Source organism: Schistocerca americana, chromosome X (assembly GCF_021461395.2).
Source record: "Schistocerca americana isolate TAMUIC-IGC-003095 chromosome X, iqSchAmer2.1, whole genome shotgun sequence".
Taxonomy (NCBI): domain Eukaryota; kingdom Metazoa; phylum Arthropoda; class Insecta; order Orthoptera; family Acrididae; genus Schistocerca; species Schistocerca americana.
In genome coordinates this window covers 464,906,267-464,925,878 of record NC_060130.1, presented here as the reverse complement: position 1 = coordinate 464,925,878, position 19,612 = coordinate 464,906,267, and the positions used below count along the sequence as shown (strand labels likewise).

Sequence of the window (19,612 nt, the reverse complement as noted above, 5' to 3'; positions counted from 1 at the left end):
AGCAAATAATGCCATGACAGCTGCACCACATTCCACCATTAGTGTTCCATTCAGAAATACATATGATAATATACTTCCACTGGAAGATATCACAAAAATAAGCACTACTTCAAATCTCATACTAAGAATTGCAGTGGTTACATAAATGTTTATGTGAGGTGATGAGTATCGTGAAGTAGTAGTGGTAGAATTGGTGGTGGAGTGTTTGTGTCTGTAAGTAGTGGTTTATCTTGTAGTGAAGTCGAAGTAGATACTCTGTGCGAATTGGTATGGGTGGAGGTTATACTTAACAGCCGAACTAAGTTAATAATCGGCTCCTTCTACCGACCCCCAGACTCCCATGATATAGTTGCTGAACAGTTCAAAGAAAATTTGAGTCTCGTAACAAATAAGTACCACACTCATACAGTTATAGTTGGTGGGGACTTCAACCTTCCCTCGATATGTTGGCAAAAATACTTGTTCAAAACCGGTGGTAGGCAGAAAACATCTTCCGAGATTGTCCTAAATGCTTTCCTCGAAAATTATTTCAAGCAGTTAGTCCACGAACCCACGTGAATTGTAAATGGTTACGAAAATACACTTGACCTCTTAGCCACAAACAATCCAGAGCTAATAGAGAGCATCATGACTGATACAGGGATTAGTGATTACATGGTTGTTGTAGCTAGGCTCAATACCGTTTCTTCCAAATCAACCAGAAACAAACACAAAATAATTTTATTCAAAAAAGCGGATAAAGTGTCACTAGAAGCCTTCCTAAGAGACAATCTCCATTCCTTCCGAACTGACTATGCAAATGTAGACGAGATGTGGCTCAAATTCAAAGATATAGTAGCAACAGCAATTGAGAGATTCATACCTCATAAATTGGTAAGAGATGGAACTGATCCCCCATGGTACACAAAACAGGTCCGAACGCTGTTGCAGAGGCGACAGAAAAAGCATGCGAAGTTCAGAAGAACGCGAAATTCCGAAGATTGGCTAAAATTTAGACGTGCGAAATTTGTCACGGACTTCGATGTGAGATGCCTTTATAGGTTCCACAATGAAACATTGTCTCGAAATTTGGTAGAAAATCCAAAGAAATTCTTGTCGTATATAAAGTACACAAGCGGCAAGATGCAGTTAATACCTTCGCTGCGCAGTGCCGATGGTACTGTTACCGACGACTGTGCCGCTAAAGCAGAGTTATTGAACGCAGTTTTCCGAAATTCCTTCACCAGGGAAGACGAATGGAATATTCCAGAATTTGAAATACGAACAGCTGTTAGCATGAGTTTCTTACAAGTAGATACCTTAGGAGTTGCGAAGCAACTTAAATCGCTTGATACGGGCAAGTCTTCAGGTCCAGATTGTATACTAATTAGGTTCCTTTCAGATTACGCTGATACAATAGCTCCCTACATAGCAATCATATACAACCGCTCGCTCACCGATAGATCTGTACCTACAGATTGGAAAATTGCGCAGGTCGCACCAGTGTTTAAGAAGGGTAGTAGGAGTAATCCATCGAACTACAGACCTATATCATTGACGTCGGTTTGCAGTAGGGTTTTGGAGCATATACTGTATTCAAACATTATGAATCGCCTCGAAGGGAACGATCTATTGATTCGTAATCAGCATGCTTTCAGAAAACATCGTTCTTGTTCATAGCAGCTTGCTCTTTATTCGCACGAAGTAATGGCACATAAAGGACACAAATTAAAAGAATCTTAATTCACCCTGTTAGCAGCAAGAGCTATATTTTATAGTTGGCAGCTAGTACTGTTTAATAAGTCTCTTTCACACTGACATTTTACAGCTGAAATACTTGCATATCTGAAAATAATTATACATACAGAATTTTTGAGTGAACTGTGTAAGTTACTAGTAGCACAACTCGCCAGTCCAAAAAGTTTCGAGGCTGGGTTAATAATAAAGAGAGAACATATTATTGACCTGCTCAATTTATTAAGCTCTCTCTCTCAAATAAATCATCCAATTTTTCTGAAGTTACAATTATTTGTCTGTACATGTATGTCACATCTACTGGTTTCTGTCCCATGTGGATACTTCCTTTGTGGAGCGTCATCTCTTTTTGACTGTGTTTCTCATGCAGGGTACACTTTTATTCCAGAATTCGGCTTTTGGGTTGGTGCGTAAGTTTGCAGCATTTTCCCATAAGTTTAATAAACAGATACACATAAGAGACTTTGGTCATCAATAATGTATTGCCCTTCATTATTTACAACTGTGTGCCAATGCTGGGGGCAACTTTTCCATTCCACGACTATAGAAATCACATGGTTTTGAGAACTCATTGAGCCATTTTCAGAGCACATTTTCATTCAGAAAGCAAGTTCCTTGTAGATTGTTTGATAGAGAGCAGAAAAGGTGAAAATCTGGGAGTGCAAGATCATGTGAATAAAGTGGGTATGAAATGACGTCACAACACAACTCCTATATAGTGCACTTTGTGAGTCGAGCAGGCATTATTGTGGAGTAGCATCACTTCACGCTGTCTTCCTGGTCACTGTTCTTAGATTGCGCCTGCAAGATGTCTCAGTTGTTCACAATAAATGTCAGCAGGGATGGTTAACCCTCGGGGAAGCACTTTGTAGTACATCACACTGTCAGTCTTCCACCAGATGCATAAAGTTATCTTTCATGGATGCATGCAGGTATTTGTACAGGGAGTTGCTGCTTTGTTTGGGCTCAACCATTCGTTTGTTTTCCTCATGTTAGCATAGGCACCAGTAACGATACGAATGGTCAGTGTTGTTCACGGGATTTTGGTTTAAAGCATGTGGTACCCGTACACTCATTTTTTGAACCTTGTCATCACATGCAAATGTCACAGTTCATCACATTTGACAGTTCTCAAGTCACTGACTTGGATGATTGTGGATTACTAGGTTCAAATGATCTTCATTGAATCTCAAAGGTCTTCCTGAACACTAATGTCAAAATGATCCTCCTTAAAATGAGAAAGTCATTTTCTTGCCGTGTTCTGACCAACGGCATTATCCCCACATACAGTGCAAAGGTTTCTGGATGCCTCCACTGCTATCGCCCCTCTACTAAACTCCAAACAAAATAATATGTTGGAAATTTTCCAATTTTTCCCCTTGACATACCATTTCCTAGCATCCACAGCTCCACTCACTATCTCCAAATGACAAAAGTGAACTTACAGATAAAAAATGTCAATCAACAAAGAAATGCATAGCAACTGGAATACTAACATGCAAAATGAAAAGGCTATGAGCTTATGCACCAACCTAATATCAACACCTTTTATGCAATTTTCCATCAGTAGTAATGAAAGGTTTGCTTTTGCAACATGATGGGTAGCAGTGTCTAATATCAACACCTTTTATGCAATTTTCCATCAGTAGTAATGAAAGGTTTGCTTTTGCAGCATGATGGGTAGCATTGTGAGATGGAATGGTGAAGGAAGCATATGATCAAATAGGAAAATAGCAATGGCCCAGTAGAAATCCTTGGATAATACACAAGGTACTGAATTTAATTGAGGAAAGGAGAAAAAATGCAGGAATGGGATGCAGATGTCTAAAAAAAATGAGGCTGACAGAAAATGCTAAATGGCAAATCAGGAATGGCTACAGGACAAACACAAAGCTCTAGAAACACATGTAACTATAGGAAATATATATGTTGCCTACAGAAAAATTAAAGAAACATTTGGATATAAGAAAAGCAGCTTTATAAATATTAAGAACTGAACATTGCAAGCCAGTACTGAGCAAAGATGGGTTGAAAGGTGGATTCAGTACATTAAAACAAATTTTAGACATTATTAAGAAACAGGAAGAGGATATAATTCACAGAAAGACTTATGTCAAAACAGCAACGACATTCCATAAGAACTTGGGGTTTTAAAATACTGACACAAATTCTTTATGTAAGGATGGAGCGACTGGTAGAAGCTGATCTTGGGGAAGATAAGTTTGTGTTCCAGAGAAATTTAGGTACACACAAGGCAATACTCACCCTATGGCTATGTTAGAAGATAGACTGAATAAACCAGTTTATGGCATTTGTACACTGTGCAACAGAATTGAAGGATTAATTTTTGAAAGCCTGTACTTACCTCCCATTGTGATGCTGAAGCTCCAGATTTGGCTCAAAGGTGCCAACAACCTTCTTCTATAATGGTGCAAAAGCGTGGTACTCTATGACATGACCTTTGAGCTTGGCCATACTTTAAACAGCAAGGTGTTGAAACGTGATAAAAGGCCACAGCTTTGGAAGTGAATATGAACTATAAGGTGGGTTAATGATATCACATTGGTACCAATTTTCACCATTATTCTGTTCAGTGCCACCATAGCCTTGTCACATGATGAGGATGACTTATGCACATTTCACCTCTTCTTTTGATGTGTCTGTAATGGAGGTCAGAAACTGCAACACTCAGTGCTGAAATCGTGAGGTTTTCTTGTGGACAGCCGAGGGAAAAATAGTTCAGACACACCACCACTCGGAATTGGCATGGAAAGACCTCGGGGTGGCAAGAAGTGTATCAGTGAGACCACCCCTTTTCCTGAGGTGTTGATACCGGAAGATTTTCTTCACAACATTTGACACTGCTGACAAAGCAGCACGACCACAGTTTTTGCTCTTGTTTACACGTTGGAACCACTAGGAACCATTCAAAATTGACAAAATTTGAACATGATCCAAAGCAGCATAAGGTACTTAAGCTTTTTCAAGCCGGACATAAGCTATGACCCCCCCCCCCCCAGTTCGGCACACCGCCGCTGTCACCAACGCACCTTTGTTGAGCACGTTGGAAATGTATTTTCAGAAATTTTGACACCAATTCTGTCTGGCGGCTGCTCTAGCAACTGGGCGTTAGGGAATTCCTTCAACACCCCAAGGGTGTGGTTTGCTTGTTTTCAAGCACTAGAGTGGCTGCCAGGCAGTACTGGTTTCGAAGTTTCCGACAGGTACATTTGTAATGTGCTCAACAAATTTTCGTGGGTGGCACCAAGGGTGTTGGCGAACTGAAGGTCTTAGATCGACCCTTTGCCGTTTTAATCTAGCACATGTTAATGTTGCACTCCAGTGTGATCACGCCACAGGAGGGCTGTAAAAGCAGAAGTACCCTCTGCAGCTTTGGATCACATTCAAATTTCATTGAATGGTCCCTTCTGGTTCTAATGTGTACATGAGAGCAAAAATTCCAGTCACACTGCACTCTAAAGGGTGTGATCATGTCCAATGGGGATGAAGCCCCACATTATCCTTATAGAAGGGTTGCAACCTCCAAGGGTGTCAACAATGTCAAAGGTGTTCAAGAACATCATCCTGTCGCTCATCACACTGTGAACTGTTGTTTTCGGTCACAAAATGTGGGTAAGAGGGGCTGTGACAGCCTTCTCATCATTGACACATATGGCGGCACTGGAATTGTGGTGAATTTGATGCCAATGTAACATCATTAACCCACCTTACAGCTCACCTGAACTTCTGAGCTGTGGTCTTTTTTCACTTGTTGACATCATGATGTTTGACGCATCGCTAAGCCCGAGGGTGATGTTACAGGGTGGCATGCTTCTTCACCATTAGAGAGGAAGACTGTAGGCACCTTTGAGCCAAATTTCAAACTTAAGCTTCACAATGGGAGGCAAGTACAGGGTTTTGAAAAAGTGATCCTTTAATTCTGTTGTACAGTGTAGATACTTTTATACCATGTAATGTTGATTAAAATACACTCTGAAATTCCGAAACTTGTACAGAAACCAGACTGCAAGCATAATAATTGGAGTCAAGTTTGATGATGGGCTAGTAGTTCTGTCTGAGACAACAAAGGTCTTGAAAGATTAATTCAACGAGGCGATGCTGAGACAAATAGAATGAGAAATGAAAAAGTAGCAGAAGTGTTGCTGTTAGGCAGTGAAATAACTGACAAAGGATGATACAAATTGCAGGCTGACAATACTGAGAAAATTGTTTATGGAAAAAGAGAAACTTGGTACCATAAAATATAAATGTAAGTGCAAGGGAGTATTTGTTATGAGTTAAACATGGATGATGAACTGTTTAGACAGGAAGAAAACATGTGGATATGAAATGGGGCGCTGCAGAAGAGTGTTGCAGATTGGGTAACTAGTGAGGAGATACCAAATTGATTTTGGGGGGGGGGGGGGGGGGAGATTTATGGGATAACTTAACTAAAAGAATGGATAGGTTGAAAGGGTACATCCAGAAGCATCGAGTCATAAATAAATTAGTAGTTGAGGTGGGTGTAACATTTTTAGGAGGAGGCATGGTTGACTTACACTAAGCAGGTTCAAAAATTGATGTAGGTCTCATTAGTTATGCGGAGATGAAGAGAGAGACTGGCATGGAGAGCTGCGTCAAACTGGTCTTTGGACTGATACCAACTGGGACTGGAATCGGGCACCTGCATTTCACTGAAGGATTAATGAGCAACATGATGTATTGATATGATGAAAGTAAACAGCTGGAGATTGCCTATCTATGGGACCTCTTAGAATAGGCAATATGATACCATTTCTGGAAGCTTGGGGCAGAATATCAGCTAAAACAGGTAGAATAAATTAATAAATGCTTACAAATAGGACTTACAGAATAATCAAACTTTCAGTTACTTACAATGTAAGCTACATAGTTTTCTGCATCAAATTTTTGAATTTTCAGCCTGAAATGTTCATCCATTCCTCAGAGCTTCTGGGACATTGCACAAAGTCACACTTGGCCACAACAAGAATTCGCACACTCTGAGGAATGTGCAGCACATGAGAAACTACATGATATAACGCTCAGTGGATTTATTTGTAAATGCTGCTTATTGGCGGACCCTGATTAATTTGCTGCACCGTCACAGTATCTGATTAATGTAAACAAGTGTTGCCAGCCTTGCTTCGACCCATGAGACAGGGTTAAACTTCTCATAACTCTAAAATTGTTAACTGAAACACCGTAGTAGTCAAACTACTTTCAGAAAGATTCCAAGATCAGAACAGTGGACTGGAATATGTACTATGTTAACAGTTCATTCGCCACCTCAGTGACCACTAGTGACTCGTGCTGATAATTGCAAAAAAGGTCAGGGATATAATTCAAAACCAGTAGAAAAATAATCACACAGAAACATCTCTCTAATTTCCACAGAAACAAATGGAATTTATGTGGTACCATCTCCAGATAGCCAACTGCTCAGAGGTCTTATTGTACCAAAGGTGTCTACACTCACTGATCTGCAACACTTGTGAAGATAAAAAGTGAAGTGCCTAAGCACGACTCCAGGCTTCCAAAATGACATCCACTTTTAACTCTTACTTTTTATTTTTTAGAAATTATATTTTTGAAGTCCTTAAGCAGTTCATAGAAAGAGGGTACCTTGGTGTCGCACACATGCAACATGATGTGTAAATATACAGTTGCCAAACCACATAATGCTCTATGGAAAAAAATCTGTTGTAATTTTTGTTCCTAAGATATTTATTAAGATCAGCTCACATGCATATACTCTTGACATTTTCATGAATATGCTATGGTAATATCACAGAATAGAGAAAGGAAAACACAGGGGTGCTCTATTGATTTGTATGAAGTTAGGCATTGCACTTGATGCCCTATTGAAACTGAGTGAACATTGAACAACAGCAGCAGCTTACTGGTATGGCTTGAAATGGACATTCTTATGAAACTTCTGTAAATGAAAACTTTCACAAAAGGAAGTGCTAATGAAACAAGTTGTGATAAATCTTTAGTTAAAAATTTGTCACATAAGCTTTTAAATTCATTACTGTTCACATGTGTAAGCTGTGAAATGCCACTGCTTTAAGCTTCAGATGACAATGGAGCTATTTTGTTTTGTAAATAGTGTTTTTTCCTTGCAGCAATTTTATTTCACTACTTAATTTTTCTTTTCTGGGACTTTGAGCGGATAAATCAACTTCACTTCGAACAGAAACAGCAGTTTGGGGATACTGTCCAGGAGTTTCAATGTTTCATGTTTTCAACCTGAAAGTAACACATAGGTATTACTTTAAGTTAAACAGTAGGCTGCATTAAAATTTTGTTTATACAAATATTTTGAATTAGGTGCAGACCCACAAGTTCACTAACGCATCATTCGTTTAATAAGTGACGATTGATGAATGTCACAAACTTTTGTCAAACTTTGCCCTGAATATGAAATGTGTTTCAGCATTTCCATTATGTGTCTGTTAGTGTGAAATGTCTTTGTCCAGCAATATTTACAATAAATCAGCAGTATTTACACCAAATTGCAATCACTAATTTGAGAACATGTGTGTACTTTCACGAACTGTTCACTGCTGAGCTGAAGGCTACTTGCACATGGCGCCAGTGCACTCAAATAAAATATTCTAACTTCTATTTTCTCCATGTTGCAGCGGGATGTGTTCACAACATTTCATAAAAAGGACCATATCACTAAATGAATGAATATCTGGAAATAAAGTATAACTGCGATCAGTATATTTTTTTTAAAAAAAGGACACACTTACCATTGAGCTGTGATACGAAACTATAAGATACGAAAGAAATCAATTTTGTGCCCCAATTAGTTCCCTCAGCATCAAATGAGAGCTATTAATATACAGTTGTAAAGAAAACATACAAATGCAAAACAAGTAATTTTAATTTTTTAAAGGAAAACGAGAACCTCTACTGAAAATCTACTCCAGGAACTGATGTAGCTTTGCTTAAATTACATGCAGTATTTTTTTTACAGTAAGAAAATCTGAACACACTTTTTTTTTGCATATATTTCAATTAGCTGCTTTGTGCAAATTGCTCATTAATTTTCTGTGTGGTCTCTCCTCTTACTACTGCTCATTAGATATTTCTAACTTTGACAGTACACCGAACAACTAGTCACTTGTAGGTAGGCTTAGCAGTTAAAATGCGCAATTATTAAAATAAACAACACACATCTATTTGCCTTTGGTTTCAGACACAGCTGTTTTCTCCATTTCAATATGGCAGACTTTGCACATGTGCACTAACTTTTGGTGCATGGATTGCAGCCAAATTTCCATTCTGCGTACTCCCAATTCTGTGTCTGAATTTTGACCAATGTTCTAATAAAAATAAGAACACTAAGATAAATTTTCTAGCCATTGGTGGAAATTGGTGTAATGGTTCTTGTCTCTGTTGAAACAAATGTGTACATCCACCACACCCAGGATATTTGCATTGAATTCTTTTAGGCATTCCACTTGGGCCAGTAGTCAGTAGAGTTACTTGGTACATCTTGAAGTGAGACAATAACACTGAGACACTTGTTCTTTATCATCTCTAGTTTCGGATGAATCTTATAGCTAAATTGCAAAGACAATGCATCATCTTGATTCTGAACTGCTTCTGATACAAGGGTTGCTCAGAAGGTTTCTCCTTCAGTGCAACTTCCTTGTTAAAGGATCCAAGAATTTATGATTGAAAGATGAAGCAAATGGTAAAACAGCCCAAAATTGTTTTTTCATGTGAATTATTGAAGTTTCCTCAAAATTTCTTTCATTCCTCAGTGACGTAGAGGTTCTTTCTTTTCCATGTACATGGGATTGTTTTTGTTTAGTTGCTTTGACACTTTCAGGTTCACCATTCTTATGCAGCTGCTTGTGAGCAGAGTCATTGGTTTTGCTGTTGTGGTCAGTTAGTAGTGTACATAACAAGAAACATTTATTCTCAACCCTTTGTGGTGTACTTGCTGACAAATATGGTAACAGTGTGTCATATTTTTGCCCAGATGTTGTTTCAACTACAATTCAGAAGTATTGCTGGGAAGCTCTTACATGTTCTGCATACTGTCCTGATTTCTTTCTCTCCATGCAATTTACATATTTTTTGAAGCCCTGAAGAAAGATATTCATGGCCATTAATTTGCTTCAGACAAAGAGGTGCACTCCTAGGTACTATCATGGTTCCCTAGGCAAGTGCAAACATTTTTTTTCCGTGAAGGCATTGACTGTGTTGTCCCAGAGTGAGCTAATATTAAGTTAGGGCGATTACTTTTGAAATAATAAAACAGCTTACCTATTTTTTTCCATTTGACTGCTCCTTATATATACCTGCTTTAGTTTGTCTGTTTTTCCTTCTTCCTAAGTCGGTTTCTTGATAAGGCAAACACAATGTGAAATGAAGTAAAATTCATCCTCTGTGACTTTCTCTGCACTCACCCAAAGAGGTTACCAGAAGTACACAGTGCAACCAAAATCTTTAGTATCAGATACTTTCTAAGAATTTTTTTCGTATGTTCATTAAATTTCCGTACTGAGCACAAAATAATTTTACAATATGCACTTAAGGGTTAAAATCAAACTCCACCCCAGAGGGCCCACAACTTTCCACTTCAACCCCACTTGGGAGCTGTTGAGCAACTTCTCAACTTTATGAGCTGCCAATCACTCCATGGAATTATTTAACTTATAGGCCTCATGGCCAATCAGAATCAGGAGTGGAATGTACACATTTTCATTGGCCATTTCCTGCTCCTGCTTACAGCATTTTTGTAGGGTGCTACCTCCTTGCAAGACTAAGACCTTTTTCTGCAACAGATGTTGGAAACATTGGCTATCATGGGGAAATTACTCTCCCTGTAATAGGTCCACCGAAAAGACCGGTGCCACAACTCATTTACAAGGTTTAGGCTGAACAGCACCGCACCCCCCCCCCCCCCCTCCTTTCCCTGCACCCAGAAATTGGCCAAGGTGACTGCAATACTGAACAGGGCTAGCACATGCAGGCAGGCTATGGAGCCTTCTATGTATGTTCACATTGTTGCAGTAATTTATTCCCACAAAACATTAAACATCAAATTTCCTTCTTGCCAGAACATTATGTTTCTGATACATTCCATCATTGTTAGCACAAACTATTAACAAGGAGTGCTTACCTTAACTATTAACATGTACAGTCTGTGGTGCATGTTCTTGTTAAGTGATTTGCCTCATAAACAAGTTCCAAAGCAAAAATACCTAGATGCTGGAATTTGGAATACCTTTTACACATAGTGTACATGAAGTGAGATTAGGAGTGTAATTAAAGAAGTAATCACAAAGCTACTAATCCACACCATACTTATGGTAACACAGTCAAAAGAATGTTTAAAAAACCATTCACTCCCAGACAATGAGTGCCTTATTGTCATCATTAGGCATACCTGCACCTATAACCTACAAAGAGGTTATCAATATTCTATTGATATAATAAAACATCTAGAAGAAAAAATCTTTTTTTTTTTTTCAAATCTGAAATAATCTGAGTTTGCTGAAAAGACTCATAAATGACTGACTGAACATTTTTGGCATGATAGTGTATAATCAGGCAACAGTACTTTAGCAAATTGAACTAATACTTGCAGAGTAACTTTAAACAAACCTGAATGTGTTTTGAACTGACAGTGAATTTTGTTATTGTTACAGGCCATATTCAACAACCCATCTGTTCTTCTATGCATCCTGTTGGGACTTCAGCTACTCCTTATTGCAATACAACTTATGGTGTTAATTAGGTGTTCAGAATGGTACCAAGTTATGTCACTTGCACTTTTGTTATTTGCAAATTACTATTCTCTTTTTAAACTGGCAAGAGACTATTTTGTATGTTGGAAAGTTTACAAGGCTGAACAAATGATACAGGATAAATTAGGAAGTTGACGTTTGTCAACAGAACCATCTCATAATGATCTCATGCTTCCTTTAGAAAATTGTATTTCTATCACCTTTTACATTATGAGGTGTTTAACAACAGACAACACTATTTTTATAAAAAATATATTATTCCTATGGAATAAGAAAATTATACTGATGTGTTATGTAAACACAGCCTTTTAATACAAACATGTAATGTAAAACTACAAGCAATAACTTAGCACTGCCTGAAATGAACGCCTCCATGTTAATCCTTTGGATAGATAGCTTTTAAGTTTGGCCCTGGTATGTACTGTGCTCCATCAAAATACTCAAATTTACTGTCAACATCTGCATTCTGTATCTGCAAGAGATAAAGATTTTGCAGTATTAGTCAAGAAAGTGGAAAACTTAAAATACTTAATCTAACATTCTCTATGTACAATTCAGCAAAGTGCACAGGTTCAGTTCAACACAGACCATACAACTTTGGATTGCATGGTCTGTCTTACCAAGACATACACCAAGTTTCAATTTTACCTCTAACATTTTAACATCACAGTATTTGTAATATACTGCTATAGCATGTGTTGGTAAATTTACTGACACTGTAAATATTGTTACATAGAAATAAAACACTATTTGTGGATTTTTAAGAAATCTCACGCATGTTACAAATTTCAGTATTCTAAAGAATTTATCACCAATCACCTGCTGCCATGCATCAGTATTATTTATGAAAATGATTTTATGGGTAAGAGTCATATTTACCCAATTCAACAAAACACGTTATTCTGGACACCTGAGATTGTTACCGACAGTCAGTCACTGCAAAATGAGAGAGACCACACCTACTGACATACTGTCAAGTCACAAAAAATGCACTCTTTCATAGACTTTCACCCTACAATCCTTACACATGACAAAGCCATAATTGTCTGCACTATTTGTATTTTAAGATTTTTCTCTCCATTTCTTTACACTGACAAACTACAATATCATTTATTTCAAGTAAGCTAATAGTAGTATCTTATAGCTTGTCATGCATTCATTGCATTGTCTTAAATTAATTCATTTGCTACAGATGCCTTCCATGGATTGAAGTACTTTCTGTGATATATTATTAATGTCGAAATATTAATTGAGCAATACATGTGAAGTACGCATGATTTTATCTGGTCATTACAAAGATTACACTGCTTAAAAATATGTGAATGAGTCAAGAAAAAATAATCACATTTACAAAATTAAGTGTAAATGAGGTGAAAGCTCAAAAGGTAATACAGAAGAACATGGAAATAATGTATGAAGGCGTACTGAAAAGTAATGCCTCCAAATTTGTTTTTATGGGAGAACTCTTAAAGCTTTGTAAATAAAACACAGTATTAACATTCTACATCTTTAGTCTACATATTTATTTCTCAACACAGTCATCCTGACAACGAACATTTCTGCCAACGAGAGACCAGTTTGCTTATACAATAAGTGTAGACCAGTGGTCGTCAAACTGCGGCCCAGATCATGTTTTCATGTGGCCAGCGACCCTCCTCAGCTTTGCACAGGTAGCATTAGTTATCAACTTGTCTGGCATAGCAGCGTTTTGTTTACGAAAACTGCATAGAATTTTGATTAAAGTTGGGGTGGTAATTAGACAACTGAAAATCATCCACCACTTTCATTTAACGCCACCTGACAGTGTTCCGCAGCGCTAAAGGCGTGAGTGGCCTGCTAGCCAACAATGTGAGCCGTGCATAAAACGCACCATGCATGCCTGCAGCTGCCTCATTGTTAGCTTTGTTGTGTCAGTCGTGAACTATGTTTCGGTGCCCCTGAGCGTTCGTCGCATATTGAGTGTATTTGTGCTCATATTTGGTGATATAATTATTAGTGCAATAAATAATGTCTGATGTACCCTCAAGAACAGTGACTAAGAGGAAAATATGGGAAGAAGAGTTTTGCTTTATAAGTGGACACAAAGAAGGTACTGCTACTTGCTTAATATGCCAGGATACAATTGTGGAACTGAAGAGAGAAAATTTATTTCACCACTACACAAGTAAGCAAAATTCATTTACAGTAGCTTTTCCTTTGAATTCAAAAGAAAGAAAGGAAAAAATTGCTCATCTAAAATCTATCATTCGTCATCAACAAAATGTTATGTTAGCAGCAGTTGGTCAAAGTGAGCCTGTCACAAGAGTATCATACCAAGTACGTAGTAGTCTGGCAAAAAATATGAAAGCTTTCACTGATGCTGAATTAGTGAAGCAATGTATGAGGACTGTCTCTGAAACTTTCTTTCAAAATTTCTCCAACAGTAAACAAATATCAGCTGAAATAAATAAGCTCACACTTTCAGAATCTACCTGTCAATGTCGTATTGAAGATATTTCAAAATATGTGTTTGAGGCAGTAATTAATAAAGTCAAACTATGCAAATAGCACATGTGATTCCAGTACAGATTTCACTTTGATGGCTCAGTTTTCATTATTTGTGTGTTATTGCACAAATGATGGGGTAATAGAGGAAGATTTTTTAGCAATTATAGCCATGAAAGGTCACACAAAAGGATGTGACTTTGTGGATGCAATTAAAGAATTTGTAAAAAAGAAAGACTTACCTATGAGCAAATTATTATCAGTATGTACAGATGGTTGTCCATCAATGACGGGCGTCAAACAAGGGTTTGATAGCACTGATTGAGGAGGAATGGAATTTGCCAAATTTACTCTCCATTCACTGCTTACTGCATCAAGAAAGTTTGGCATGTCAAATTTCAAATATCCAATTGAAGAATGTTATGCAAACAGTTATAAGTGTTATAAATTTCATTCGTCCCTGGAACTTAATCACCGAGAATTTAAAGAAATTCTGCAGGAATTGCAAGTTTGTTACAGAGATGTTCTCCTACATACTGCTGTCAAATGGCTAAGCAAAGGAAAAGTGCTGGAGCGGTTTGTCAATTTGAAATCTGAAATTATTTTATTCTTACAACAAAGTGGCAAAAATTATCCGGAACTTGATGAATGGTGGACACTTAAAGCTTTTTTGACTGATATTACACAAAAATTCAACACACTTAACTTGAAATTACAAGGACCAAACAAGATAATTGGGCAAATGACTAACAAAATATTTGCATTTGAAGCCAAACTGCAATTATATATAAATGAACTCGAAGTAAAAGATCTGTCTAATTTTGCAACTGTTCCTATGCTCCGATCAGGCTTAACTATCAGATTTGCAGATGTTAGAAATATTCGAAGCTGTTTCATTCTCATAGAGAACCCTTGGCATGTTGGACATGATGATCTCAAATTATTCTGCAAATTTAGATTTCCTAAAACTAATTTGCTAAATGAAATAATCGAACTTCAGCATGACACACAACTTAAAAGCTCTGTTTATAGAACATCATGAAACACAACAGTACACTGAATTTTGGAAATGTGTACCTAACAATTATAAAAATTTACGGGACTGTGCACAGTTCATTTTAACACTATTTCCTTCAACTTACCTTTGTGAAGCTTCATTTTCAAAAATGAAGTACCTGAAAAATAAACATTGTAATCGGTTGTCCAATCATTTAGAAGACGCAATGAAGATTGCATGCAGCCCACACAATGCAGATATAGACGACATAGCCAAAAAAGTTCAACATCACAAGTCACAGTAATGGAAAACTATATATTTGTATTTATGTTTGTTTTGCAATTATAATGAATAAAAACCAGACTCAATAAGAGACCTGTAGCTTTCTTATATAGCCTATTGCATGTGCAGTGCATCTGCCCTTTTCTTATTTTTTAAATTTCTTATTTCTTTCTACATTTTTTGAAAGTTTGAGATTAATGGAATTATAATAAAGTTTTTGTGGCCATTTGAATAATGTAATACAATATTTTAATAATACATCTATCTCATACTGCATGAAAGTACTTTAAAATAAATTTCAGGAGCAAGATACACTGATCCCAGATTTGTTTTTGGTAGTGGCTCAAAATTACTAATGATTCCCTTCCTTCCCTTCACCCTTTATACGCTCCTGCCTAGCTACATGAATATTGTAAGATTATGCAAGTCATGTGAATTTTATTTTCACAGAGATAATTAAACTGGAATGAATTTGTCAGATGCTCTGTATGCTTTTTACCAGATTACTGAAATTTGATCAGCAGCATTTTATGCAGTTTTCAGCACTTGTAAACATGGTGACAGTCATTCTGTGAATGGTACGTCATCATTGACTTGTGCTACCACAATTATTATTCCAGTCGGTCTCAACACTTGACTCCTGTTAAGACTGACTAAAAATATAATTGTTGACAATATGACAACAACAACTCTTATGTCTCCTACGAATATATCCCTCATAATCTAATAGTTGTCAAACCGGCGGATGGATATTTAAAAATCTTTTTCCATGTATTGCAGAATTTCGGTGTCATAAACATGGCTTATTGTTTTCAGCAACTGTATAACAATGTTATTTGGTGGAATCACATACATCCAATGGTTGTGAGTGGTTTGTTTCTGAAAGTACTATTTCATTTTAACAGGTGCTAATGTTTACAGGTTCTGAAAGAACGATGAATGATATATATCCAAATCCGGTAAAGAATAAACGGTTTGCAGATGTCGGCTGTACCTGTCTCCTTCGTCAAATGAAAAATATACTGGAAGAATCGTAAGCAGGACCACGTACAGTTGTTTTATCACCTTTACAGGTGCCACTTGGTACAGGAGCAGATAGATTTGTCATTGCGGTGGGAGGGGACGCAACAATGGAAATGTTTTCTTGTTTGTTTGTCAGTGCTGACAACAAATGGAAGTGTGTGCCTCATACCAATTATCTGCTATTGTATCAACCTTAAATGAAAGTGCATTGGATTCATGAATACACATTATAGAGACGGTCATATGCGGTACATATTTGTTAAAAGAAATAATTGGTCATTAGCTCTTAAAAATGAATGTATGTGTGTGTGTGTGTGTGTGTGTGTGTGTTTATCCTCCACTTCTCCTCCTAAACCCTCGGATCGATTTCAACCACACTGATACACACATTATTTTCAATCTGTAAAGAAATATTGTGGGGTAAGCAAAGGCAACGTCTTATTGTGGCGGGGGGTGGTAATGTGGAGGGAGATGGGGGAGGAGGACATGGACACATACAGGGGGAGTGTGAAATGGACAAACAAAGGGGTGAAGAGATGGTGAGAGAGGGGAAAGTCGAGATGGACGACAGAGAGTGAGGGAAGGAAGAGACAGAATAACATAAGATTGGAATAAATACATATGTAGCCAATGCCAGGTACCTCATCTAGTATGAAATAAAATTAAGACTGTTGTAGTTCAGTCAAGTGAGTTGAAGAGAAATGACTTTCAAAACCTGTAGATAACAGTTGTGATCGTGTCTCATGTTACATAATACATTTAATAATTTGCTGTTATTAACCATATGTTCACAAAGACAACGAAGCAACATTTCGTCAGTCAATTACAGTGTTACAATTTATGGGTCATTGAGGGTGGCAACAATCTGAAACAGAGAGTATTCTACACGCAATGGTCCAAATGGTATTGACTTTAATGATAAGTGCTAGAAAGTCAGTGGTAAACCTCTTGCTTCTTTACTATGGCTAATCAATTGGATGTTCATAGCACACCATTTATGTGGTTTGCCAGTTAATAAAAAGACCTGGAAATCTGTGGCCCGAGGTGCCACATCATATTTTTAGTTTTGGCCCTTGCCCAAAAGTTTGACGACCACTGCTGTATATGGTTTGGCTTTGTTGAAAGAGCTATAACCTCACCTCTGCTTGCACTGCTTCATTGCTATAAAAGTGAAGTTATCAAAGGTTTTTTGGGACTGTGTGGAGGATAACAGATCACAGTGAACCCAGTGCATCAGATGTGACAACGCTCACGTGTGGTCTGGCACTGCCGTGCTGAAGGAGAGGGTGCTCCATGTGTGGATGAACTCCTTGAATCTCAATTACATCATGCTGTTTCTCATGCACCAACAGAGCTACGTTACACACCGCCATGTTACACACTAAATTTCGGAGCCCTCTAGTGGCAGACGACTAAATATGTAGACATGAAGAATAAAGATGCAGAATGTTAATAATGTTTGTTTTATTTTAAAGGCACATAAAAGAATCTGGGGCATTACTTTTCCGCACACCCTCATATGTAGTGAAATCAAACTTCATAAAACTATACTGTCTGCACTAGCTAACATTCCAACATATGACTGTAAAACAGGCTTATAGCCAGTGACTGCTTACAAAAGCAATTTGTGTGTGATGTGAAAAATTTGGTGCTTCCCCTCAAATATGATTCCAGGCTTCTTTATTCAAATTACTAATCAACTGCATCAAAAGGTTGATATGAACCTGTTCATTCCCAACCCATCTCTAGGCATCTTCAAGAGGAAGGCAATGATGTGGGCCTTCCCGAGTTTGTGGTGTGATTACTTGGAATCTGAACAGTTAAATACAATAGTTATTGAACTTGAACATACTGAAGGTGTAAATCAATCCCTCACTGCCTTTAGTAAGGAAAGTTCTTAAACCAGCTGAGATAAATTAGCACATTTCTTTTTTCAAAGAAGAAATGAATGCTTAACAGACACAATGTGCCACTCTGAAAGCAGAGATATTTTACTCTATGGGCTGAATGTTGAAAAGCCAAAATTCATTAAGACAAAAATTAAGTATATCCAGTGTGGAATTTTCTTTTTGTATTTTATTTTTCCCTTTCCACAGAGATACAGTTTAAGTTTGTGCAGTGAACTATTTGATCAGTGACTGAATGAAACTACATGACAAATAAGGTCTACAGCAGGCATTGGCAAACTACAGCTGGGGGTGCCACTTCCAGCCTGCTGCTTCTTTTTCCTATGGCCAGCAAGCTTAGAATGGATTTCAAAATTCTTAAAAAAAATTAAATGGGATAATACTGAATAAAATGTGAAAATTATGCAAAGTGATATTTCAGTGTCTGTGAAACTGTATTGCAAATAATCTTACCTTTTTGGATACATATTGCCACTGACTGGTAACTCGTTCTATCGGTCGATCTGGGAGCTGGCAGTTGCAAGAAAAATTGTGTGGCATTTCTACATGCAGGAAGCCAACTGAGGACACCAGGCCTCTGCACTGCCACTGTGGTAACACGCAGTTCTACCAGTAACGTGCATCACTGTTGTGCAACATTCTCTTCTTGATTCTAATACAAGTGTATTTCTATCATGTTGCTTTAAAAACCACAAAAGAAAAGAAAAATGGAATTTCAGCATCCTACTTTTAAGGCGAGTGAGCTGACAATTATTTTGTAACTGAATTAGATGGCAAAGCATTGTGTATATTGTGCAGTGACACTACAGCTGCACTGAAGAAGTACAATATGTGCCGGCACAATATTACCAACTCACTGGAAAAGAACAACTGGAAAACTAAAAACTCTGAAAGTAAGTTTACAAACTGCTCATTTGCTAGCTAAGGAGGGAAAACTGTTTACTGATGGTGCATGAATTAAATCAAGTCTGATTCTAGCAGCTGAAGAAATGTGTCCTCAGAAAATGGATTTATTTAATTCAATCACACTGTTCCTGAAAACAGTTGCTCAAAGTGTTGAGAATACTGGCAGCAACATTGGTAAGCAATTAATTAACAATGCAAATGATTTCGAGTGGTTTTCCTTGGCTCTTGACGAGTCAACAGATGTCACAGATATTGCTCAGTTGCTGCTGTTTGTTCAAATAGTCGAGGTTAACGTTGAAATGAATGAAGAATTAACATGTATGAGTAATCTGTGTGGAACAACTACAGGTGAAAATATTTTCAAATAAGTTAAGAAAACATAGCAAAGTACAACCTGCAATGGGATCAGGTAAGATGTGTCACAACTGGTGGTGGTAAAAATGTGTGTCGAATGGACAAAAGCTTAGTTGGACACATTTACAAGG

At 37.5% G+C, this 19,612-nt stretch overlaps 2 protein-coding genes across 5 annotated transcripts in view; one reads left to right on the top strand and one right to left on the bottom strand.

The window, feature by feature from the left end:
• Window positions 1–13,032, top strand: part of LOC124556722 (transmembrane protein 39A) — a 200,405-nt gene extending 187,373 nt beyond the window's left edge. For 2 of the 3 annotated variants that reach the window (XM_047130716.1, XM_047130718.1), the window contains exon 13: window positions 11,430–13,032. In XM_047130716.1, the coding sequence (XP_046986672.1) occupies window positions 11,430–11,663 (234 nt within the window). In that variant the 3' untranslated portion in view covers window positions 11,664–13,032. The remainder of the gene's footprint in view (window positions 1–11,429) is intronic. The other variant, XM_047130717.1, reaches the window with a different exon arrangement.
• The window catches only part of LOC124556724, a 70,394-nt gene continuing 62,482 nt past the window's right edge, over window positions 11,701–19,612 (bottom strand). For both annotated transcript variants that reach the window (XM_047130720.1, XM_047130719.1), the window contains one exon: window positions 11,701–12,000. In XM_047130720.1, coding sequence (XP_046986676.1) covers window positions 11,905–12,000 — 96 coding nt within the window. In that variant the 3' untranslated portion in view covers window positions 11,701–11,904. The remainder of the gene's footprint in view (window positions 12,001–19,612) is intronic.